The sequence below is a fragment of the Cherax quadricarinatus genome, chromosome 12 (assembly GCF_038502225.1).
Source record: "Cherax quadricarinatus isolate ZL_2023a chromosome 12, ASM3850222v1, whole genome shotgun sequence".
NCBI lineage: Eukaryota > Metazoa > Arthropoda > Malacostraca > Decapoda > Parastacidae > Cherax > Cherax quadricarinatus.
The window spans coordinates 31,366,200-31,393,025 of record NC_091303.1 but is presented as its reverse complement, the minus strand read 5'-3'; the positions used below and the strand labels follow the sequence as shown (position 1 = coordinate 31,393,025).

The following is a 26,826-nucleotide window of genomic DNA, read 5'->3' as shown; positions in this document are numbered from 1 at the left end:
ACTTTAATATCCTCAATTGTGTAAGCCTTATAGAGTAGGCTTGGGAGGAGTGACTAAGAGAACCTTGAACTCTGCTTGGAAGAAACTGTGGCCAGAATGTGTAGACAAAGGGATTTTGAAGGTTTGAGAGGCTAACCCACAGGAGAATTGAAATATACCAGTTGAGAATCAATTGTGGAATTGGGGAAGTCCTTGGGGTTGGAGGTTAGTGGGGAGGATGTGGAAGAGTTGGTGGAGGGCGACAATGAAGAACCAACCACTGATGGCTGATAGATCCAACTTCAGAGCAAGAGGCCTTGAACCTGGGAAACTGGATTTCAAGGAGGGAGAGAAATTGAAGGAATTGCCTACTTCAAAGATTAAGAAATGTGTGCAAAATGGCTTGAAGTGCAAACCTTTTTTGATGAAAATCACCCTCACACAGCTATTGCAGAAGCCGTGCTGGTGACTGTTACAATGACACTGTTGTGAACAACCACTGAACCAAATCATAAAGGAGCGAGAGGTACAGTAGCCATATGGACAGATATGTTGTGCGAAAAGAAGTCCAGTGACTCTGAGCTGGTCCTAGTGGCATTAAAGAAGAAGGAAGTAACCCCAGAAAGGTTGCTACCTCAAGTCCTAATGGAAAGAGATTCCCCCTTCCCTAAGCCTACTAACACTCTCTCTCCCCTCCTCCCATCCATCAATCATCACCAGATCTTCAATAAAGTAAGTGTCATGTAATTGTATACTTGCCTTTTTCAGTTTGTGTGTACTAAAATTATAATTTTTGTGGTAAAAAAAATTTTCTACTTTAGGTGTCTTGCGGATTAATTTTATTTCCATTATTTCTTATGGGAAAATTAGTCGCATAGCGAGCTGTTGTTCGCATAGCAGCCAGCCCTCTTGCCTGGTTCGATTCGCTATGCGAGGGTCCACTGTATATATATATATATATATATATATATATATATATATATATAGAAGAGAGAGAGAGAGAGAGAGAGAGAGAGGGAATGCAGAGAGAGATGCAGAGAGATGCAGAGTTTAGAGGGCAGAGAGAGAGGGGCAGAGAGAGAGAGACGAGAGAGTTAGACAGAGAGAGAGACAGAGAGAGAGAGATACAGAGAGAGAGATGCAGAGAGAGAGATACAGAGAGATACAGAGAGATACAGAGAGATACAGAGAGAGAGATACAGAGAGATGCAGAGAGAAATTACAGAGAGAGAGAGATGCAGAGAGATGAGAGAGATACAGAGAGAGATGCAGGAGAGAGAGAAATACAGAGAGAGAGAGAGAGAGAGAGATGCAGAGAGAGAGATACAGAGAGAGATACAGAGAGAGAGATGGAGAGAGAGAGATGCAGAGAGATACAGTTGGGGATGCAGGGATGGGAGAGATGCAGAGGATGCGGAGATGCAGGAGAGATGCAGAGAGAGATGCAGAGAGATGCAGAGAGATGCAAGAGAGATGCAGAGAGGAGATGCAAGAGAGAGATGCAGTTAATACAGAGAGATACAGAGAGAGAGAATGCAGAGAGAGAATGCAGAGAGAAGATACAGAGAGAGAGAATGCAGAGAAGAGAGATACAGGAGAGAGAGATACAAAGAGACAGCTACATTCGGTCCAGCCCAGTCAGCCAACTACCACCCTCCCACCCGCAGCCACCACCCACTCACCCACCCAGCCACCCTCCCACCCATCATCCAGCCACCCACCGACCCACCCACCCACCCATCCAGCCAGCCAGCCACCCACCCGGCCAACCACAGACCCGGCCACCCAGCCAGCCAGCGGATCTTGCGTATTACGTTCCAGAAGTTGTTTCTCTACTACCTAGGGTATAGGTTATACAGCAACATTCTGGCAGGATGACACTACCAGTGGTATTCTCCCATTCCACTGTGTCGACAATACATAAAGATAATAGTAACATATGATACTGTATGCGATGTAAAATTTACATTACATATCACTACCATGTATACATTATATACAGTACATAAATAATTAAAATACAACAATATTAGTAAATTATGGTAAAAAGAATGAAATAATGATTGTACATTACATTACAGTATTATGTAGGTAGTTTACATAGGAAAATTTTGACATTATGCCCTACCCAATATGTCGGCAATTTTCAAAGGTTCGACTTATGTCCATTTCGACTTACGACCGGTTGGTCGGAACCAAGCTTGGTCGTAAGTTGGATGGTAGGTGTAGTTGTTTATTTCCCAGAAATTTGGCATAAAAAACACGGTCGTAAGTCGAGTGGTCGTAAGTCGAGCAGGTCGTAAGTCGGATGGTAGGTTTATTATGAAATATTTCGTATAAACACGTGAGGGGACCGTCGCTCACTGGTAAACAGTGGCACACTGGCTGGGAAGGGAGGCCGAGGCGGCTCAGAGCCGTGAGTGCGTGTCCAGGACGAACGACGATTAGCGAGTCAACCAACCATTTGCGAGCCAATGTTTGGACTAAAATAATGCAACGATTTCCGAAAAGGACGACTATTGAGAACAACTATTTTCGAGGGACCACTGTATATACGTCAAAAACGGTGACTTGTAAGACATATACAGTGGACCCCCGCCTTACGATATTAATCCGTTCCTGAGAGCTCATTGTAAGCCGAAATTATCGTAAGGCAAATTAATTTTCCCCATAAGAAATAATGGAAATCAATTTAATCCGTGCAAGACACCCCAAAGTACGAAAAAAAAAAAAATACCACATGAAATATTAATTTTAATACACACAAACTGAAGAAGACATGCACAATTACTACTCTACTAAGAATAGAATACATGACACTTACCTTTATTTAAGATCTGGTAATGTTTGATGGGATGGGAGGAGGGAAGTGTGTGGAAGTTCTTATTGTTTAGAAGGGGAATCCCCTTCCATTAGGACTTGAAGTATCAAGTCCTTTTCCGGGGTTACTTCCCTTCTTCTTTTAATGCCACTAGGACCAGCTTGAGAGTCACTGGACCTCTGTCGCACAACAAATCTGTCCATAGAGCTCTGTACCTCCCTTTCCTTTAAGACTTTCCTAAAATGGGCCATAACAGTGTCATTGTAGTAGTCACCAGCACGACTTGCTGTAGCTGTGTCAGGGTGATTTTCATCCGCAAAAGGTTTACAGTTCAACCCACTTTGCACACATTTCCTTAATCTTTGAAGCAGGCAACTTCCTCAATTTCTCTCTCCCCTCCTCTGAAGCAGTTTCCTCAGGTCTGGCCTCTTGCTGTTGAAGATGATCTTGCAGCTCTTCAGTGGTTAGTCCTTCATTGTCCTCCTCCACCAACTCTTCCACATCCTCCCCACTAACCTCCAACCCCATTTACTTTCCCAATGCCACAATAGATTCCACAACTGGCATAGGCTCCTGAGGGTTAGCCCCAAACCCTTCATAATCCCTTTCTTCTACACATTGTGGCCACAGTTTCTTCCAAGCAGAGTTCAAGGTCCTCTTAGTCACTCCCTCCCAAGCCTTACCTGTAAGGTTTACACAACTGAGGATGCTAAATTGATCTTTCCAAAACTCTCTTAAGAGTCAACTGAGTGTCTGAGGTCACTTCAAAACACTTTTGAAACACAGCTTTTGTGTAGAGTTTTTTGAAGTTTGAAATGACCTGCTGGTCCATGGGCTGCAGGAGAGGAGTGGTATTAGGAGGCAAAAACTTCACCTTAATGAAGCTCATGTCCCTAGAAAGTTGCTCTGCCAAGTCTGAAGGATGACCAGGAGCACTAATACCAGGAGGCACTTAAGGTCCAATTTCTTTTCCATTAGGTAATTTTTCACAGTGGGGGCAAATGCATGGTGTATAGTCATAGAAAAGGTCCCAAGTGACCCATGCCTTACTGTTTGCCCTCCACATCACACATAAATTAGCCTTGACGACATTGTTTTGCCTGAATGCTCTGGGAGTTTCAGAGTGATACACCAATAAAGGCTTCACTTTGCACACATCAGAAGAGAAAGCCTGTTTTTCATAGGCTTATGTCCTGGGATTGCCTTTTCCTCCTGAGTAATGTAGGTCCTGCCTGGCATTTTCTTCCAAAACAGCCCTGTTTCATTGCAACTAAACACTTGTTCAGGTTGCAATTCTTCACTGTCTATGTAATCCTTGAATTCCTTCACATATTTTTCAGCCGCTTTTTGGTCCGAACTGGTAGCCTCGCCATGCCTTATCACGCTATGCATGCCACTACGATTCTTAAATCTCTCAAACCAACCTTTGCTGACCTTAATTCACTCACATCACCACTAGTTGTAGGCATTTTTCTAATTAAATCCTCATGCAACTTCCTAGCCTTTTCACATATGATTGCTTGAGAGATGCTATCTCCTGCTATCTGTTTTTTGTTTATCCACACCAATAACAGTCTTTCAACATCTTCTATCACTTGCGACCTCTGTTTCGAAAACAAACTTGCACCTTTTGGAAGAACAGCTTCCTTGATTGCCGTTTTGTTGGCCACGATAGTAGCGTTGGTTGATTGGGGTTTGGTATACAACCTGGCCAGCTCCGAGACACGCACTCCACTTTCGTACTTAGCAATTATCTCTTTCTTCATTTCCGTAGTAATTTTCACCCTTTTTCCTGCAGGGTTGGCACTAGAAGCTTTCTTGGGGCCCATGGTGACTTATTGTGCAGCTACAATCACTAAAAACACTGTGATAATATGAAGTGTACCGAATGTATGCGTGGATGCGACAGCACTGGCTGACTTGTAAACACTGGCACGTACGGGGCAGCTGAGGCCACGTGTGGGACGTGTCCCAGACGAATCGCATGAGGCGAGTTTTTTAGCGTGAGGCAAGGCAAAATTTTTGCGTTAAAATGTATCGTATGGCGGATTTAATGTAACACGATGCCATCATAAGGCGGGGGTCCACTGTATATATGACCGAAACAGTCAAAGGGTTAAGCCTAGATAGGTGAAAAGTACTGGTCACCAATGTTTTGCTGGTCATGGTGCCAACTACTGGCAGCCTTTTAAAGTTTCTCCTTACTGTTATTATTATTATTATTATTATTATTATACTGTATTATTATTATTGTTATAATAATTATTATTAGTAGTAGTACATACATGGAGAGGGGTTCTTGATCTCAATATGAAGTGTTTAGGATTAATATACGCATTCCTTTCATATATAGTTTCAACTGCCTATTATTATTCATCTTAGCTAAAACTCTGATGTGCTTATTATTATTATTACATTCATGAGGTACTAAACCCATAAGGGGTCATACAGCACCTTGGGAAGTGGAAGGCATTCAGGCTTGATTCAAGTAACTGGAGCACAGGTGTCCCATAGCTCGAGCACTAGCGCACCTAGATCACACACTGAGGTCCAGGGATTGATCCCCCCGGTACAGATGGAAAACATTAGGACGTGTTTCCCCACGACACCTGTTGGCCCTATTTTCCCATCAGTAAAATGGGTACCTGGATGTTAGTTGACTGTGTGGGTCGCATCCTGGGACAAAGCTGACCAAATTTGCCCGAAATGCTCTGCATAGCAAGGGGCTTTCTATATATTAGTATGTCATTGATGTTAGCTAGGCCTGTACACCTTGTACATGTTGAAATAAAGATATTATTATTATTATTATTAATTATTATTATTATTATAATTACCTAGACTAAGCACACCTCACCAGCATCAAGGAACTTCCCAGGAGGGGATGTGATATGAAAAAACTTAGGCTCTGGTGGCTAAAGCTCTCGCTTCATATGGCGAGGGTCTGGGTTCGATTCCCAGCCAGAGTAGAAACATCGGACATGTTTCTTCACACCGATTGTCTATGTTCACCCATCAGTAAAATGGGTACCTGGGAGTTAGTTGACTGGTGTGGGTCACATCCTGGGACAAAACTGACCTAATTTGGCCGAAATGCTCTGCTTAACAAGTGGCTTTCTATACAGTAGTATGTCATTGATGTGAGCTAGGCCTGTATACCTTATACATGTACTTGAAGTAAATAAAGTTATTATTATTATTACTTTGACTTTTTTGGTTATTCTAGGTAACATACACATACAGTGGAACCTCAAAAATCGAACGTATCACATATCGAACGTTTCGAAAATAGGACCGTTTTTTCGGACAAACTGTGTCCCTATTATCGAACGCGCTCCTATTTTCGGACCGCTGGGTACGGGACCTGTCTGCCACCCGCTCTGTCCGTGTCCCCGCGCAGGCGCCATGAGCAGTCTAGCTTTGTTTATGCTTGAGTGAACACTAACCTGCGCTCTCAATTACGCATTTTACGATTATTCCGTTGTGTTTAGTGCTTGTGGGACTGTGAAATAAGCTGCCATGGGTCCAAAGAAACTTGCTAGTGGTACCCCTGTGGTAAAGAAAGTGAGAAAAATCATAGATGTGAAGAAGGAAATAATACAGAAGTATGAGAGTGGTGTGAGACTTGTCGAGCTTGCCAGGATGTATGGGAAAAACAAGTCGACCATCGGTTCTATCCTGTCAAAGAAAGAACAAATCAAGGAAGCTGATGTTGCGAAAGGTGTTAATATAGGGAGTGGATGAGGTGCTTTCTTCAAAGATTAAGGAGATTTGTGCCAAGTGGAACGATGTCCAAATGTTTGTGCAGAAGTACCACCCTGAGCAAGCTGAAACAAGCCATCTTTGCAACAAGTTCAGTGACAGAGCCATGTCCCATTTTAGGGAAATGTTAAAGAGGTGCCAGAAACAGAGGACTGTGGACAGTTATTTTGTGAGACAGGGGTCCAGTGACTCTCAAGCTGGTCCTTGTGGCATTAAAAGACAGAAGGGAAGTAACCCCAGAGAGGGCTTTACCTGAAGTCCTCATGGAGGGGGATTCTCCTTCCAAACACTAACCCCCCAACTCCCTCTCTCGTCCTCCCTATCTTCCAGATGCCATCACCAATCTTCAATAAAGGTAAGTAAAAATGTTATTTTATATGTATTACTATACATAATTAAAAACTATAGTATCTGTTGTATGTAAAACTGTAATTAATCTCTATAAAATGTATTTTCTGTGTGAATATTTTTGGGTTTCTGGAACGGATTAATTGTATTTCCATAATTTCTTATGGGAAATATTGCTTCGAATTTCAGACTTTTCGAATTTAGAACTAGCTCCTGGAACGGATTAAGTTCGATTTTTGAGGTTCTATTGTACGTTACTAAGTATTATTGAATATGTGTATACCTGTACCTAAACAAACAAACTTCCCGTTGATTATCCCGCGCAGTAATGCACTTGGCAGACGATGCAACATCCCCCCAATGAAAAGCAGGGGTGTCACTAGCACGTTAAGAGACAATACAATAAGTGTCAGGGGCCAGAGACTGTTCAACTGCCTCCCAGCATACATAAGGGGGATTACCAATAGACCCCTGGCAGTCTCCAAGCTGGCACTGGACAAGCACCTAAAGTCGGTACCTGACCAGCCGGGCTGTGGCTCGTACGTTGGATTGCGTGCAGCCAGCAGTAACAGCCTGGTTGCTCAGGCTCTGATCCACCAGGAGGCCTGGTCACATACCGGGCCGCGGGGGCATTGACCCCCGGAACTCTCTCCAGGTAAACTAGAGATTACAGGGGTGACATTCTTCAGCCCTCAAATGTCATTCCCTAATTACTGTACAACCTCACCATATAGTACAGTGGAACCTCGGCACTCGAACTTAATTGGTTCCAGAAAGCTGTTCAAGTACCGATCTGTTCGAGTACAGAATGAATTTTTCCCAATCAATTTTCTTTTTGGTTGGATGTTATCACTAACCCACTTAGGCCCCATAGTCAATCAATCAATCAATCGATCAATTTTATTTCTTTGCAAGTAGTACACTGAGATTATGTATTTACAATAATGAGTTGCATTGCAAAGAGAGCCTCTATCATGCCTAGGCATTATGGGCAGACTTAATTTAATGGCTTATTGACTACTTAATACTAAAGAATTTATCTTAGTTTAAGTTGTACAATAGTTTCAATAGTAAATATTTAAATTATACTATCGGAATATAACATTGTGATTTGCTGAAAGTAGTTTACGGTATGAGACTGCTACAACTGGGTGTAGGGCAGTACTGTTTTGGGTAGGTATCTGTACTACTATGTAGTATTAGTCAATGTACGAACTTGGGCATCTAGTCTTGAAGTTTCAAGATTTAGGTAATTGGGAGATTTTCTGGTAAAGTTAAATAATGAGTATTGAGTATTTAGTCTAGGGTGTGTAAGTGGCTTTTGAGAAAAGTCTTAAACTGATTTTCAGACCGGGTTACTTTAGTATGCTCTGGTAATGAATTCCAAATTTTGGGGCCCTTTATGTTCATAGAGTTTTTACACAGTGTGATATGGACACAGGGTACATCAAAAAAGATCTGTGTCTTATGTTATGGTCGTGTGTCCTGTTAAGGTTGGCGAGAAGTTTGAGTGGAGGGTTTATGTTTGAGTGTAGTGTTCTATGTATGTAGTAGGCACATGAATAAGTATGAATGTTCTTTATGGTGAGCAGATTTAGATTTTTGAATACTGGTGGAGTATGCTGTCAGGAATGGGAATTTGTTATTATTCTGATTGCAGCCTTCTGCTGGGTTATTAGTGGTCTTAGGTGATTTAATGCTGATCCCCATGTGCAAATTCACAAATTGCACAAATGGTGATTTATTTATACAAATATAAAAAACACCAAAAAATGCAAAGAAACACGAAATAGTTTACAATGAAGTTCTAGCAGGTAGCATTTGTTTGGTCGAGTGCCGAGCAAATGGTCGACTACCAAATGATTTGTTTACTCAACAAAGCGTTTGAATACCAAATTGTTCGAGTACGAAGCAGTTCGAGTACCGAGGTTTCATGGTACTTTACAGCACTTGACAAAAATGGAGATAGAATCCCAAGACTTAAGACAACACATTAGTAATGAAGTGATTTGTCAACATTTGTATGGAATGCTTGAACCAACATACAAGAGGTTGTAATTTGATCAGATACAGCGATTGATAAACAAGGAGGTGACCGTTCGTCATTGTAGGAGCTGCCAGATATCACCGGCTCTTCAACACGCAAGTTATACTTTTGTATCAGTCAAATCACATATTACTCGGGTAGATAATTTCCAGTAGATCCTTCATGTGCTAGCTCAAATCACCGACCAGTATGTTTTAAATAAGTGACCCACTGATCAGAGCAGATCGACTGGTCCAAACCCTTGACTGGTCCGAACCCTTGACTGGTCCGAACCCTTGACTGGTCCGAACCCTGGACTGGTCCGAACCCGGGACTGGTTTCAAACAGTTTAGTTGGACAATAAAGCAGACTGTAAACGGATGGGGTTGTAGGCGCCCTTATAAACACAAACATTAAAAATCAGGAACGTGACGGTAAGCTGTCCAATATACAAAAAGAGTTAGAAACAGAAATACAAATAGCTAGAGCTTCATTTAAGGTTATTAATATAATATTCAAGAGGTTGCTAGTAGAATTGCAGTAAATCAACCATTCAAATCATTATGAAGCTGTGTGTAGTCTGTGGTCAGTCAAACAAACGGGCTTCCACATGGATAAATTGTCATTTTTGTGGAAATTGGTGTCACGCCCCTTGTGCAGATATCCAAGAACTAGCTACAAGCAGTATTAAAACAGAGAAGTGTTTCTGGGTATGCCCAAATGAGGAAAATCTGTGGACTAAAATCACAAGGGTATTAAAAGAGGACAACATCAAAGCTGCTTTCATAGAAAACCTGGAAGCTTTCTACAACAGATGGGAGCATAAAAAGTCTGGGCTGAATGGTACTGCCCTTGATACTGGCCATGTAGTTACAAACTGTAAGGCTGGAGATGATCTCCTGGGAGACAGTAATAGTAAAGCTGGAGGTGCTGTCCTGGGAGACAGTAATGGTGAAGCTGGAGGTGCTGTCCTGGGAGACAGTAATGGTGAAGCTGGAGGTGCTGTCCTGGGAGACAGAAATGGTGAAGCTGGAGATACTGTCCTGGGAGACAGTAATGGTGAAGCTTGAGATTTTGTCCAGGTAGTCGGGAATTATACGCAGGAAGGAATACATATAAATGACCTCATAGGGGATAGGAGCCATAGTAGGGAAACAAGTGTAGTCAAAGATAAGATAAAACCAATATTGCAAACTAGAAATACCGCAGGAAATAGCAAACAAGAGGACTCCAATAGCAATAGTGAGGATAAATTACCAAAAACAACTGGTGGGAGCTCCATTGTTGGTGCTAGGGAGGATAGAAGTAAGACAGGGAAACATGCACCAACAGGGAATACAGTCATAGAAACCCAAGGCAAGCGGAAACCAAGCCTGTGCACATACTATGCACTTGGTATCTGCTGGCATGGGAAATCTGGAAAAACAGATGGGACGTGCAACTATGACCACCCTAGAAAATGCCATGCCCATATGACAACAGGAAAATGCAAACTCCCTTCCTGTAAGCTTTTTCACCCTGAAATGTGTACCTCTTCAGTACAGGAAAGACTGCTATAACTTAAATTGCCAGGCATACCATCTAAAGGGGACAAAAAGATACAAAACATCCAGGCCATGGGAAAACCTGGGTAGCCACAGCCACTCAAGAGGGAGAGGTTTTTTAGTGCCAGGAAGGAAAAAAAACTGGCAGGAAATGGCAGAAATCGTACACCAAATCCAGTCATTCCTGGAGTGGAACCACAGTCGATGGCCTCCACTCCAAACCAACAGATACAGATACTAATGCCGGAAAAAAAATCCCCCCCCAGTACCAACAATACCACCAGTCCGATAACATTCTTCTTTGCAAATATACAGGGTCTAAAGCCAGCAACAAACAACAAAATACCTTTCATCCGTGGACTGCTTGCAGAGGCAAAGGCAATGTTCGCGGCTTTCACTGAGACCCACATAAAGGATCACTTGGACAATGAAATATGGATCCCAGGTTACAACCTATACAGATGTGACAGAGTGAACAGGCAAAAGGGGGGGGTTGGCCTGTACATTGCAGAGTCACTTGTTTGCACAGAACTGCTTAATGCCTCAAATGACGTAGTGGAAGTTTTAGCAGTAAAGGTCGAGAACCAAAACCTAGTCATTGTGGTAGTCTACAAGCCTCCGGATGCAACATCCCAGCAATTCCAGGAACAGCTGTTAAAAATTGACCACTGTCTGGAAAATCTTCCAGCTCCTGCACCCAACATCTTGCTCCTGGGGGATTTCAACTTAAGGCACCTAAAATGGAGGAATATAGCAAATAATATTGTTGCAGAAATAACACCAGGAGGCAGCTCTGATGAAAACTCACACTCACACGAGCTTTTAAATCTCTGCACAAAATTCAATTTAAACCAGCAAATAATAGAGCCTACTAGACTGGAGAATACACTAGACCTCATATTCACAAACAATGATGATCTGATAAGAAATGTCACCATATCAAAAACAATATACTCAGATCACAACATAATTGAGGTTCAGACATGTATGCGAGGAGCCCCAGACCGACAAAATGAGACTAGTCACGAGGGAGCATTCACCAAATTCAACTTCAATAACAAAAACATAAAGTGGGACCAAGTAAACCAAGTCCTAACCGATATAATCTGGGAAGATATACTAAGCAACACAGACCCAAACTTATGCCTAGAACAGATTAACTCGGTGGCACTCGATGTATGCACAAGGCTTATTCCTCTAAGAAAAAGGAGGAGTAGATGTAAAATAGAAAGAGACAGGCGCTCCCTTTACAGGCGACGGAAAAGAATAACAGAGCGGCTAAAAGAGGTCAATATATCTGAAATGCGTAGGGAGACACTGGTCAGAGAAATAGCAAGCATCGAACTTAAGCTAAAAGAATCCTTTAGGAGTCAGGAATCGCGGGAAGAACTAAAAGCTATAAATGAAATCGAAAGAAACCCAAAGTATTTCTTCTCCTATGCCAAATCAAAATCGAGAACAACGCCCAGTATTGGGCCCCTACTTAAACAAGATGGGTCCTACACAGATGACAGCAAGGAAATGAGTGAGCTACTCAAGTCCCAATATGACTCAGTTTTTAGCAAGCCGCTAACCAGACTGAGAGTCGAAGATCAAAATGAATTTTTTATGAGAGAGCCACAAAATTTGATTAACACAAGCCTATCCGATGTTATCCTGACGCCAAATGACTTCGAACAGGCGATAAATGACATGCCCATGCACTCTGCCCCAGGGCCAGACTCGTGGAACTCTGTGTTCATCAAGAACTGCAAGAAGCCCCTATCACGAGCCTTTTCCATCCTATGGAGAGGGAGCATGGACACGGGGGTCGTCCCTCAGTTACTAAAAACAACAGACATAGCCCCACTCCACAAAGGGGGCAGTAAAGCAACAGCAAAGAACTACAGACCAATAGCACTAACATCCCATATCATAAAAATCTTTGGAAGGGTCCTAAGAAGCAAGATCACCACCCATCTAGAAACCCATCAGTTACACAACCCAGGGCAACATGGGTTTAGAACAGGTCGCTCCTGTCTGTCTCAGCTACTGGATCACTACGACAAGGTCCTAAATGCACTAGAAGACAAAAAGAATGCAGATGTAATATATACAGACTTTGCAAAAGCCTTCGACAAGTGTGACCATGGCGTAATAGCGCACAAAATGCGCGCTAAAGGAATAACAGGAAAAGTCGGTCGATGGATCTATAATTTCCTCACTAACAGAACACAGAGAGTAGTCGTCAACAGAGTAAAGTCCGAGGCAGCTACGGTGAAAAGCTCTGTTCCACAAGGCACAGTACTAGCTCCCATCTTGTTCCTCATCCTCATATCCGACATAGACAAGGATGTCAGCCACAGCACCGTGTCTTCCTTTGCAGATGACACCCGAATCTGCATGACAGTGTCTTCCATTGCAGACACTGCAAGGCTCCAGGCGGACATCAACCAAATCTTTCAGTGGGCTGCAGAAAACAATATGAAGTTCAACGATGAGAAATTTCAATTACTCAGATATGGTAAACATGAGGAAATTAAATCTTCATCAGAGTACAAAACAAATTCTGGCCACGAAATAGAGCGAAACACCAACGTCAAAGACCTGGGAGTGATTATGTCGGAGGATCTCACCTTCAAGGACCATAACATTGTATCAATCGCATCTGCTAGAAAAATGACAGGATGGATAATGAGAACCTTCAAAACTAGGGAGGCCAAGCCCATGATGACACTCTTCAGGTCACTTGTTCTATCTAGGCTAGAATATTGCTGCACTCTAACAGCACCTTTCAAGGCAGGTGAAATTGCCGACCTAGAAAATGTACAGAGAACTTTCACGGCGCGCATAACGGAGATAAAACACCTCAATTACTGGGAGCGCTTGAGGTTTCTAAACCTGTATTCCCTGGAATGCAGGAGGGAGAGATACATGATTATATACACCTGGAAAATCCTAGAGGGACTAGTACCGAACTTGCACACGAAAATCACTCACTACGAAAGCAAAAGACTTGGCAGACGATGCACCATCCCCCCAATGAAAAGCAGGGGTGTCACTAGCACGTTAAGAGACCATAAAATAAGTGTCAGGGGCCCGAGACTGTTCAACTGCCTCCCAGCACACATAAGGGGGATTACCAACAGACCCCTGGCAGTCTTCAAGCTGGCACTGGACAAGCACCTAAAGTCAGTTCCTGATCAGCCGGGCTGTGGCTCGTACGTTGGTTTGCGTGCAGCCAGCAGCAACAGCCTGGTTGATCAGGCGCTGATCCACCAGGAGGCCTGGTCACAGACCGGGCCGTGGGGGCGTTGACCCCCGAAACTCTCTCCAGGTAAACAGTATTCTACTGTGAAATATTAAACATGCAGCATAACCTGTGGTAAAGCACTAAACCCTTGTGAGCTATACAGCACATGGATAATAATACAATATCTTTATTTCTACAAGTACATGTACAAGGTATATAGGCCTAGCTGACATCAATGACATACTATTGGAAGGGAAAAATGGGAATCAATCTGGTTTGATCCAAGGAAGTGGAGGGGACGCTCCTATTCCTCGGATCAAGAGCTCATCAGCCTCAAGGTATCAACATAGCTCCTCTGAAGGGTGCAACGAGTATATATATACAGTTGTGGTGAGTGTGGACAGTTGTAGTTGATAGTTACAATTACTCTGCCTCACCCACAGTGTTGTACTTACCCGGAGGAGGCTGTGGGAGCTCCATGGTCGCTCTTCAACACTAAACTTGCAGCTCTTGTCTAAATAACAGCGGTTATAAAGTTATAACAGGATATTTGAGTGGATCTGTGGGTCACTCATCATCAACACTGATCATGCGGCAGAGCAGCAGTGTTGCCACACACCTGCTACCACCCTCACCTTCACTCCTCTACCTCTTCTTACTTAAATTTATAACAATAATAATAATTTTTATTTGGACATGATACATAGTCGTACAAGGAATTATAGTAGTTGGGTGCACATGCCAAAAGCCTTTTGTATGCAGGGCATTACGGGCAGGCTTAAAATTAACTTAAGATTAACTAAGCAATGATATATTCAGTGGTAAAAATTACAGTAAACAAATTACAACGTGAAGTACAAATGAGTATTTTAAACTATGAAATTTGAACATTTCGATTAAGAAGCATTATACTTGTACATATTTGTAGCAGTACAATGTATAATATAAAAAAATGATCAGTATACTATATAAAGTCATGCAATTTATTAATCAGATCAAATCAAATCAAATCAAAGATTTGTAGTGCAGAAACAGGTCATATGGTCATTAGGTGAGTTACTGTGCATTCAAGAGAATGGATTATTCTATCAGGTAATGTAATTAAAAAAACAGTTTGATAGGGTCACATTTATGAAGTACAGTTATTCAATATTTATTTAGTAGTGGGTGAGTAAGTGGTTTTTAAGAAGTCTTGAATTGATAAACAGACAGGTAATGAATTCCAGATTTTTGGGCTTTTTATGTGCATTGAGTTTTTACATAGTGCGAGATGGACACGAGGAACATCAAAGAGTGATCTGTTTATTTATTTATTTATTTATTTATTTATTTATAATTTGAGCACACTTACAGAGGTACAAAAAAAAAAAATACAGATAAGAGCAGCATGCCAAAGCCACTTATACTATGCATAGCATTACGGGCTGGCTTAAAATTAACTTAAGATTAACTAAGCAATGATGAAATCAGTGAAAAACATTAATGTAAACTGATTACTATAAAGCACAAGTGAGTATTACAAAGACAGGTCATATGGTTGCATGCATTGTTGTAAATTCAGTAGAATGGAGTATTCTGTTAGGTAGTGAATTTAAAAAATAATAAAGTTAGATTGGGTTTTAGGTTTAACATTTATGTGATATAATTGTGAGAAACATTTAAGATATACAATTTATAAGGTTCAGTTATTCAGTATTTATTTGGTTTTGGGTGAGTAAGTGATCTTTGAGAAGAGACTTGAATTTATAAACAGGTAGTGTTTCTTTTATATTTACAGGTAATGAATTCCAGATTTTAGGGCCTTTTATGTGCATTGAGTTTTTGCATAGCGTGAGATGGACACGAGGAATATCAAAGAGTGATCTGTGCCTTGTGTTATGGTCATGTGTTCTGTTGAGGTTGGCAAGGAGATGTTTGAGGGGAGGGTTAATATCAGAGTTGAGTGTTCTATGTATGTAATAGGTGCAGTAATAAGTATGGATGTTTTGTATGGTGAGTAGGTTGAGTGTATTGAATATTGGTGGAGTGTGCTGCCTGTAGTGAGAATTTGTTATCATTCTAACTGCAGCCTTTTGTTGGGTAATTAGTGGTCTGAGATGGTTACTTGTTGTTGAGCCCCATGCACAAATTCCATAGGTGAGATAGGGGTAAATAAGAGAGTGATATAGGGCCAGGAGGGCTGACTGTGGAGCATAGTACCGTATCTTCGATAGTATGCCTACAGTCTTGGAAATTTTCTTAGAAATTTGTTGTATATGTGTATGAAATTTGAGTCTATTATCAAGGTGGATTCCTAAGAATTTTCCCTCTGTTAGCTTTGTGATAGGTGATCCGTTTATCATTATGTTAAGAGGGACATCTGTAGCTCTGTTACCAAACTGAATGAAGTAGGTTTTGTCAATGTTTAGTGTAAGTTTGTTAGTACTCATCCAGGTAGATATTTTCTGTAATTCGGTATTTACAGTATTGGCTAGCGTGACTGGGCTCGGGTGGGAGAAGACGTATGTTGTGTCATCAGCAAATAGTGTGGGTTTGAGTAATTGAGAAGCATTTGGTAGGTCATTTATGTATAGGAGAAAGAGAAGAGGGCCAAGGACACTTCCCTGTGGGACACCAACTGTAATTGGTTGTGCAGAAGAGTTTGCCCCATTTGCGTACACATATTGGCTTCTGTTGCTGAGGTATGACTTGAGGTAGTTGAGGGAGTGCCCTCTTATACCATAGTGTGATAATTTTACGTGGAGCAAGTCATGGTCAACTGTATCAAAAGCTTTACGTAAGTCAATGAAGATCCCCAGTGGGACTTCTTTTTTCTCTATTGCAGTGTATATATGTTCTAGCATGTGTATAATAGCATCATTAGTATTTTTATTAGGCCTGAATCCAAATTGGCAGGGGTTGAGTATGTTTTGGGAGATAAGGTAGGAGTAGATTCGTTTATGAATTAATTTTTCGAAGATTTTTGAGAGAGGGTGTAAGTTGGATATTGGCCTATAGTTATTCAACTCTGTTTGGTCTCCTCCTTTGTGGATCGGGGTGACCCTTGCTATTTTGAGTACTGTAGGGAAGGTGGAGGATTCAATGGATTTGTTAAAGAGTGTTGCAATGATTGGTGATAGAACTTGTGACACTTTTTTGTATATAAAGGGTGGTAAGGTATTTAAATCTCCTGCCTTGTTTTTTAGTGCGTTGATAATAAGGGAGACTTCGTATGGGTTAGTCGGAGCTAGGAACAGTGTGTTCGGGTAGTTGCCGGTGAGGTAGTCATTTGGTGGGGTATCTGAGCTTGGGATTTTATTGGCAAGGTTTTGTCCTATAGTGGAGAAGAAATCATTGAGTCTGTTTGCTGTTTCTGTTGGTGGGAGTTGGGGTTCATCTGATTTTGCTAATTTTATTTCGCTATTTCGTGATATCTTTTTTGTTCCCAGAATTTCTGATAGGGTTTTCCAGGTCTTTTTTATATCACCTCGTAAGTTGGATAATCTGTTCTCATAATACAATTTTTTTGCCCTTCTTATCAGGCTGGTTAGGATTGACGAGTAACGTTTTGTTTGTGCCTTGTGTTATGGTCATGTGTTCTGTTGAGGTTGGTAAGGAGAAGTTTGAGGGGAGGGTTTATATCTGAGTTTAGTGTTCTATGTATGTAGTAGATACAATAATAAGTATGGATGTTTTGTACAGTGAGTAGGTTAAGAGTTTGAATATTGGTGGAATGTGCTGCCTGTAGTGGGAATTTGTTATCATTCTGACTGTAGCCTTTTGTTGGGTAATTAATGGTTTGAGATGATTTATTGTTGTTGAGTCCCATGCACAGATTCCATAGGTGAGATAGGGGTAAATAAGGGAGTGATATAGGGCCAGGAGGGCTGACTGTGGGACATAGTACCGTATCTTCGATAGTATGCCTACGGTCTTGGAGATTTTCTTGGAAATTTGTTGTACATGTGTTTAAGTAAGTAGGTAAGTAAGTAAGTTTATTCAGGTATACACAAATACAGTTACATAGAATTATCATACATAGCAGCATATGTGTAGAGAACCTAGGATAACCCAAAAAAGTCAGAGTGACTTATTTCCATTGGGGTCCTTTTACCTTATTATTATAATATAAAGGTTATAATATTTTCTTATTATTCTACAATGAAGATAACATCTTATTATCATACTAAAAAGACTATCTACTACACCAAGGTCATTAAGACTACAATACGAGGGTCATTACTAGGAATAAGGTAAAATTTACACGTATGTTAGCTAAAAAATAGAAAATCATTCCCCTCCCTTTCTGTAGCTACATTCATCAGACACCTTTTGGCACTTCTTGAACTGGTTCATGCTATGACTGGCTTTGACATGTGCGGGCAGTCTGTTCCATTCCTTTACTGCTGTACAATAAAAGGTGTTTGAAGCCTGTCCAATGACTGTGGGTATTACAAAGTTGTGCTCTCTTCCCCTAGTACTATGATTGCTGCGGTTCCCAACCTTGACAAAATTGACAGCAAGATATTCTGGACATTGTTTGTGAGCAATTTTATAAACCTGATTTAGCTTCAGTTGTTTTACTCTGTCTTCAACATTCAGAATATCCAACTGCTGTAATTCATCCTGGCCTACATGTTCTCTTGGTCCCAGCCCCAGGATGAATCTTACGATTTTGTTCTGGGTGATTTGCAGTCTATCTTTCAGTTTTTTTGTCAAGGCAGAGTACCAAGAAGAGCAAGCGTAGTCCATATGTCATTGTATAAGGGCTAGACATGGGTCCTGCGAGCCTCAGTAGGTAGACACTGTGCTTGTCTATACAGGAACTTCAGTCTGGCATTCGCTTTCTTTACTACACTGTTCCCTATCAATTCTCCTGACATACATGGGTCAAAGGAGATTCCCAAATATTTTACTGATGAAACCAAAGTGATGGGCTCCCCATTACATTGAACATTAAAATTATTTACCCTTCTCAGTTTATGTTTCGTTTGAAATATGAGTCTATTATCAAGGTGTATTCCTAAGAATTTTCGCTCTGTGAGCTTTGTGATAGGTGATCCGTTTATCATTATGTTAAGAGGAACATCTGTAGTTCTGCTCCCAAACTGAATGAAGTAGGTTTAGATTTAGATTTTTTATTTTGACAAATTACATGGTTGTACAGAGGTATATAGTAGTTGGGTGTACATGCCAAAAGCCCCTCTGTATGCTGAGCAGTTCGGGCAGACTTAAAGATTAACTTAAGAATAGTAAGGCAATAATACATAATTCATATGGTCAGTAGATGAGTTAGAGTGAGTGAGGAGAATTTAATATTATATCAGGTAATGCTACAGGGTTTTCATAAGTCTAGTAGAGACTTTTTACACTATTGAATTAATTAATAAAGATTGCAGTATTATATTGTAACAATTTAAAACAATTTACAATATGATATATTACAGTTTAGTACTATTTAAAACAATGAAATTTGGTATTACAATGGAACAATTTACATTATGATGTACTGTATTACAATCTACTATTTAAAACGGTGAAAATGACAGACAGCCTAATTTCAAAGAAGTAAGTGGTTGAGCATTTATCAGCACAATGTGAGTACCTTCTGAGAAACTGGTAGTGGTTAGGTATGGCTTGTCTGGTTAATTTTGGGTGAGGTGATTTCTTATTTGGGCCTTAAACTAATTTGCAGACAGGAGTCCTTTAGTTTGTTCTGGCATTAAATTCCAGATCTTCGGGCCTTTTACGTTCATAGTATTTTTGCATAGGGAGAGATGAACACGGGGAATATCAAAGACTGATCTGTGTCTCGTATTATGGTTGTGTGTTCTGTAGTAGTGTTTACATTAGAATATAGTGTTCTGTGTATGTATTAGGGACAATAATAAGTGTGGATGTTTTGAAAAGTGATGGAGTGTGTTGTCTAATGCAGGAGTTAGTAATCAATCGCACTGCAGCTTTTTGCTGAGTTATTAAAGGCTTAAGGTGATTTACTGTGGTTGAGCCCCATGCACAAATACCATAGGTGAGGTATGGGTAAATGAGAGTGGTACAAAGCTAGAAGAGCTGATTGGGGTACATAGTACCGTATTTTTGAAAGGATGCCTACTGTTTTGGAGACTTTCTTGGAAATTTGCTGTATGTGTGTCCCCTCAAGGAAGGTTCCTTGACGCTGGTGAGGGGCTCTTGATCTAGGGAATTGGATCTGTGCTCCAGTTCCCTGAATTAAGCCTGAATACCTTCCATCCCCCCCCCCGAAGAGTGCTGTATAATCCTATGGGTATAGCGCTTCCTCATGATTATAATAATAGTGTATGTGTGTCTGAAATTTGAGATTGCAGTCAAGGTGGAGACCTAGCAATTTACCCTCTGCCTGTCTCGAGATAGGTGAACCATTTATCAGTATGTTTAGCTGTACATTTGAAGCTCTGTTTCCGAAAAGCATGAAGTAGGTTTAGTGAATACTGAGAGTAAGTTTGTTTAAAATCATCCAAATAGATATTTTTAGCAGTTCAGCATGTACTGTGTCTGTTAGTATGGTTGGGTTTGGGTGAGAAAAGACATAAGTTGTGTCATCGGCAAATAAAATGGGTTTAAGGAGATTAGATGCGTTTGGTAGGTCATTGATGAAAATGGGAAAGAGAAGTGGGCCAAGAGTACTCCCCTGTGGGACTCCAAGAGCAGGTTGTGTAGTGGAACAGACTCCATTTGTGTGTACATACTGGGTTCTATTGTTAAGATTTTAGGTAATCGAGAGAGTGCCCTCTGACCCCGTAATATTCAAGTTTTTGGTGCAAAAGGTCATGGTCAACTGTATCAAAAGCTTTTCGTAAGTCTATGAACAGTCCCAGGGGAAATTCATTTTTCTCGAGTGCAGAGTATATTAGTTCAAGCATATATATAATAGCATCATTAGTACTTTTTTCGGTCTGAGCCCAAACTGACAAGGGTTGAGTATGTTGTGGGATACGAAGTAGTAGACTTGTTTGTGTATTAATTTTTCGAAGATTTTAGATAGTAGGGGCAGGTTTGACATAGGCCTATAGTTGTTCAGTTCAGTTGGAGGTGAGGATCGGGGTGAATTGCTGTCTTGAGTTTTTCAAACTTTATTCTCTATAAGTATTACAATGCTGAGTTTACAGAATTTGGTTATTGTGTGGTTTACATGTAGTAAAATAATAATTACAGAGTGTACCACTAGAACGCCTAGCATGGCTAGGCATTTCGGGCAGACTTATATTAAATCTTAGGTTTAAAATGTTACAAAATTATGAGAAAAGTTGGTATTATGGCTGACTAAATACTAGTTGTGAGTTTAGCGATGTGAATGCTTTTGTTTTGGCACTATACATAGTTTCAGTATTGGAGTATCACAGGCCAACTTTTGACTAGTTAAGATTCATTATTTTGAGATTGAGATTGATATTTCTGTTTATGGTCAAATGGGTGAGTGAGTGTAAGTGTGAACCACCAGGTAGTATTCGTATTATTAGTTGACAGGGTGTATCAGGGAGATAAGATGTTTTCTGATGGTAGTTTTGAAGGTGATGAATGTGTCTGCAGTTTTGGAATTTTCAGGTAGGGTGTTCCAGATTTTAGGGCCTTTGACATACATTGAATTTTTGTAAAGGTTTAGTCGGACACGGGGAATGTCATAGAGATGTTTGTGTCTGGTGTTGTGCCTGTGGGTTCTGTCACAACTATCAAGAAAGCGTTTTAGGTCAAGGTTAACATTGGAATTTAAGGTCCTGTAGATGTAGATTGCACAGTAGTAAGTGTGGATGTACTGAACAGGGAGTAAGTTTAGATATATGAAGAGTGGGGGGGGGTGTTGCCAGGGATGGGATTTAGTGATTATTCTTACTGCGGCTTTTTGTTGGGTTATTATTGGCTTTAGGTGTGTTGCTGCAGTTGAACTCCAAGCACAGATAGCATAGGTGAGGTATGGATATATAAGTTTGGATGGGAAGGTGGAAGATTCAATATATTTGCTAAGAAGAGTTGCAATAATTGGTGACAACACATGAGAAGCTTTTTTATACATGAGTGATGGAAAGTTATTTAGGTCCCCTGTCTTGTTCTTTAGTGTTTTGATGATAAGTGAGATTTCAGTTGGGTTTGTTGGGGCTAAAAACGGAGTATTAGGGTAGTTGCCAGTGAGGTAGTCTTTTGGTTGAATGTTTGAGCTTGGGATTTTACTTCCTAGTTTTGTTCCTACGATAGAGAAAAAGACCATCAAGTTTGTTGGCAGTATCAGTTGGCTGAAGGAGAGGTTCATCTGGTTTAGTTAATTTAATCAGTCTGTTTTTGACAGCTTTTTTGTTCCTAGAATTTCAGATAAGGTTTTCCAGGTCTTTTTCATATCACCTTTTATGTCAAGAAATCTGTTTTCATAATACAATTTTTTTTTGACCTTATTAGATTGGTTAGTATTGATGAGTAACGTTTTGTGAGAGCCTTTGTTATTAGACCCATTCTGTACTGTTTTTCACATAGATGTTTTTTTATCAATAGATTTGAGGATGCTATTTGTAAGCCAGGGGAAGTTTAGTCTCTTTGTTGTGATCTGCTTAGCTTTTATTGGGCAATGCATGTTATAGAGGTTTTGAGTTTTTTGTAAAAAAAATATTAACACAATATCATACTCATGCCCACTGGATGCACCCAGTACCCATCCTGTGGGTATAGGGTGCATAATAAAGCTGTACCCACTGGCTGCACACAATACCTATCTTGTGGATATAGGGAGCTTAATGAAGCTATTATACTAAGACCAGAAATTACGTTCCTTCCACTAATGCAAATATCAAATTAAGATACTATTGCTATTTTTTACAGACTTCTACACAGACGCTTCACACATGATAAGAAATCGAAATATCCTTGAAGATTTGGTTTTACTATTAATCCGCAAGGTTAGTAAACCCAGAATAACCTGGAAAAAAAGCCAATCAATTTGGTTTATTTCCAGTGGGGTTCTGCGATCCTATTCCCAGGATGCAACCCAAAGCTTTCACCTAACACCCAGGTACCTACTTACTGCTAGGTGAACAGGGGCAGCAGATGTAAGGAAACATGCGCAACGTTTCCACTCATGCCAGGATTAATCTCAGGTCCTCCAGGTGTGAGCCTAAGATGCAACTTTATTCCTCTTTTTTTTTTAGGATTAATAACACATTGATTCTGTTTTAATCTATTAATAAATCACAATACTTGACCTTAATCGGTTATCTAGGCAAATTCTACAAAAAATGCACTGTAAAACTATTGTAAAAGTTTACAGTTATTCATAAGTCTTTACTTATTTACATTTACATAAACTTTATTTCTATAAAGTGGAATACAGTAAATTATACAGTTAGAGTAACTGACATATATTAACTGGCCAGGTCACCATCTGGAAAAGACCCGGGCCAGCAAAAGTACTTTATAGATGGCCCAGCATACAAAAGGGGATTACCAACAGAACCCTGGTTGTCTTCAAGAAGGAGCTGGACAGATACCCAGTCACTACCTGACCAGCCGGGCTGTGGTTCGTACCTCGGTTTGCGTGTGACCAGTAGTGACAGCCTGGTTGATCAGGCCCTGATCCACCACGAGGCCTAGTCATGGACCAGGCCGCGGGGGCGTTGACCCCTGAAGCACCCTCCAGCTATGTAAGGCATTTCGGACAGTTTTAAGACTAAATTATGACTACTAGTACATGACAATTGGAATACGTAGTTATATAACATTGGAGGTATTCAGTAATTCATTAAATTTTTTTTAAGGTACTTGAGTTGAAGGAATAATGGAACAAGACACGGACAATACTGGTTGAAAGGCAGGATTTTAGGGTTTTGGGAATTGTTGCCAGGGTAATGAACTGTTGTCAGGATCACATTAAATTAGGGAGGTGTTTTTTAAAAGTAGCTTTGAAATGGCTGGCAGATACAATGAGATTGGAATACTTATTTACTTACATTTACTTTCAGTTAATTATTTTACTTCCTTACTTTACTTACTATCACTTGGTTTACTTACTTTTACTACTTTAGTTATTTACTTTACTTCCTTACTTTTACTTCTGCTTACTAACACGCCGAAGGTCGCTACTGTATAATAATGTCTGGCAACACTGTCAGGACCAAACACACATGTTAACCGTACTACATATTACAGATTCGAGCTTCAGCGCTGCTGGCGTACGGTAAGTTTATTCAGGTATACACAAATACAGTTACATAGAATTATCATACATAGCAGCATATGTGTAGAGAACCTAGGATAACCCCAAAAGTCAGACAGAGTGACTTATTTCCATTGGGGTCCTTTTACCTTATTATTATAATATAAAGGTTATAATATTTTTATTTTTATTTTATTCTATAATGAAGATAACATCTTATTATCATACTAAAAAGACTATCTACTACACGAGGGTCATTAAGGCTATCTACAATACGAGGGTCATTACTAGGAATAAGGTAAAATTTACACGTATGTTAGCTAAAAAATGGAAAATCATTCCCCTCCCTTTCTGTAGCTACATTCATCAGACACCTTTTGACACTCTTCTTGAACTGGTTCATGCTATGACTGGCTTTGGCATGTGCGAGCAGTCTGTTCCATTCCTTTATTGCTGTACAATAAAAGGTGTTTGAAGCCTGGCCAATGACTGTGGGTACTACAAAGTTGTGCTCTCTCTCCCTAGTACTATGACTGCTTTGGTTCCCAACCTTGACAAAATTGACAACAAGATATTCTGGACACTGAGAGCAATTTTATAAACATGGTTTAGCTTCAGTTGTTTTACTCTGTCTTCAACATTCAGCATATCCAACTGCTGTAATTCATCCTGGCCTACATGTTCTCTTGGCCCCAGCCCCAGGATGAATCTTACGATTTTGTTCTGGGTGATTTGCAGTCTATCTTTCAGTTTTTTTGTCAAGGCAGAGTACCATGAAGAGCAAGCGTAATCCATATGGCATTGTATAAGAGCTAGACATAGGGTCCTGCGAGCCTCAGTAGGTAGACACTGTGCTTGTTTATACAGGAACTTCAGTCTGGCATTCGCTTTCTTTACTACACTGTTCCCTATCAATTCTCCTGACATGCATGGGTCAAAGGGGATTCGCAGATATTTTACTGATGAAACCAAAGCGATGGGCTCCCCATTACACTGGACATTAAAATTATTTGCCCTTCTCAGTTTATGTTTCGTGCCAAAGAGAATGGCTTCAGTTTTCCCGAGGTGTGATGATAGTTTGTTGTCTACTAACCATTTGCTGCAGGACTCCAGTTCCAGTGTTAAAACATTAGCTATATCTTGTGGGTTTTTACCTGACACTAACAGAGCACTGTCATCTGCATACAGTAGGAGTTTGCATTTGACACTGATAGGCATGTCATTGACATAACATAAGAATAATAAGGGACCCAGAATACTACCTAGGGGACTCCATATGCTATCGGCAGGGGTTCTGATTCCATACCCCCGGCCGGGATTGAACCCGCGGTCATAGAGTCTCAAAACTCCAGCCCGTCGCGCTAGCCACTAGACCAGCTAGCCACAATAAGATTCATCCAACTAGGTATATTTCTACACCATAGGAAAGTTAGCACAGGCACCTCTGTGACCACAAATGCAAGTTTTTACAGACGAATCTCCAGCTAGCGTGGCCGTGACGAACTCTAGCTCAAGTCCCTTCACTAGAGTTCGTCACGGCCACGCTAGCTGGAGATTCGTCTGTAAAAACTTGCATTTGTGGTCACAGAGGTGCCTGTGCTAACTTTCCTATGGTGTAGAAATATACCTAGTTGGATGAATCTTATTGTGGCTAGCTGGTCTAGTGGCTAGCGCGACGGGCTGGAGTTTTGAGACTCTATGACCGCGGGTTCAATCCCGGCCGGGGGTATGGTTTATTTGCAATCGTGTCATTACGATTTCTTAAGTCGTTCTGATTCCGTTTTGTTGATTTTGACAATTTGTCTCCTGTTGCTAAGGTAGGACTTAAACCAGTCTACAGAACCTATACCGATAGCTTGAAGTTTCTTACATAATATATTGTGGTTGACAGTATCGAAGGCCTTTTGCAGGTCTAAGGTTACCATACCTATGAGGTTCCCCTTTGACATTTCAGTTCTCAGGTAATCCATCAGATTAATTAGGGAGGTGTCGGTTGAGTAAGATTTTCTAAAGCCCGATTGATAGCTATATGGAGAATGTTGTTGTCATTTTTTTTTTTATATTTTATTTAGAACAATACAATACAAGAGATAGATAAAGACAAAAACAGGTCTTACACAGATAAATCATAAACTACCACACAAACATGAACTTGAGATAACACAAATAACCCTCCTCACCCATACATGAAAACCCCTACACCTATGATAACCAATAAACGACTAATTCCAATTGCATTGGTATATGATTAACAAAACACACCATAATATGCATATATTGTCACTTTGTAAATTATAAAGTAGGACACCATATACGTTAAATACAATTAACGTAATGTATTGAGAATAAGGTAAAAACAATATGTTCATCAAACACAGAATATATTAATAAACAAGGATCCAACACACTGACACCTCTACAAGCATCTAACAACATGCATATGAGTAACATATATAGAACAATGTCCTACTGCAAAATCAACCACATATATTGAGTATACTCGTCACAGACCATGAATACACATCATACGCCCAAGCTCATACACATTCACCCGCTACATACCAGGAGGCGACCCCGTTTTCACCCCTGACAGCCCATCAACATAACACATTGTACCATCCCTACCCTGCCCCACCCACCTAATTTACAAATTTAATAAAATCTCTAATGTAAGGTCTCTATATCCCTCAGAGAAATCCCGCTCCCACCTCCTCCCATAAAGTTCTCTATTACGGCACAACGTTTTAGAAAACGTAACAGCCAATACCCTCCTCTTCACCTCACTTACCCCTTTCCCCCTCATTCCCCACATAATGTAGACATAATCTACCATAATGTACCCCACAGCCCTAATAATACTTTCATCCATACCCCCCACATCAAGACTCAATGCCCGCAGAACAGAGAAGTATTGACCACTTATCTTATGCAACACCCTGCTCAACCAACCCCTGACGCTCCCCA

General features: G+C 40.6%; 1 protein-coding gene across 1 annotated transcript in view; it reads right to left on the bottom strand.

Annotated features, from left to right (window-relative positions):
* The window catches only part of scaf6 (SR-related CTD associated factor 6), a gene marked incomplete in the record, with an annotated part of 331,549 nt that extends 317,175 nt beyond the window's left edge, over positions 1 to 14,374 (bottom strand). Inside the window, 1 exon segment of the mRNA XM_070084306.1 lies at positions 14,168 to 14,374. Within this exon segment, the coding sequence (XP_069940407.1) occupies positions 14,168 to 14,192 (25 nt within the window).
* Between the last annotated feature and the right edge of the window lie 12,452 nt (positions 14,375 to 26,826).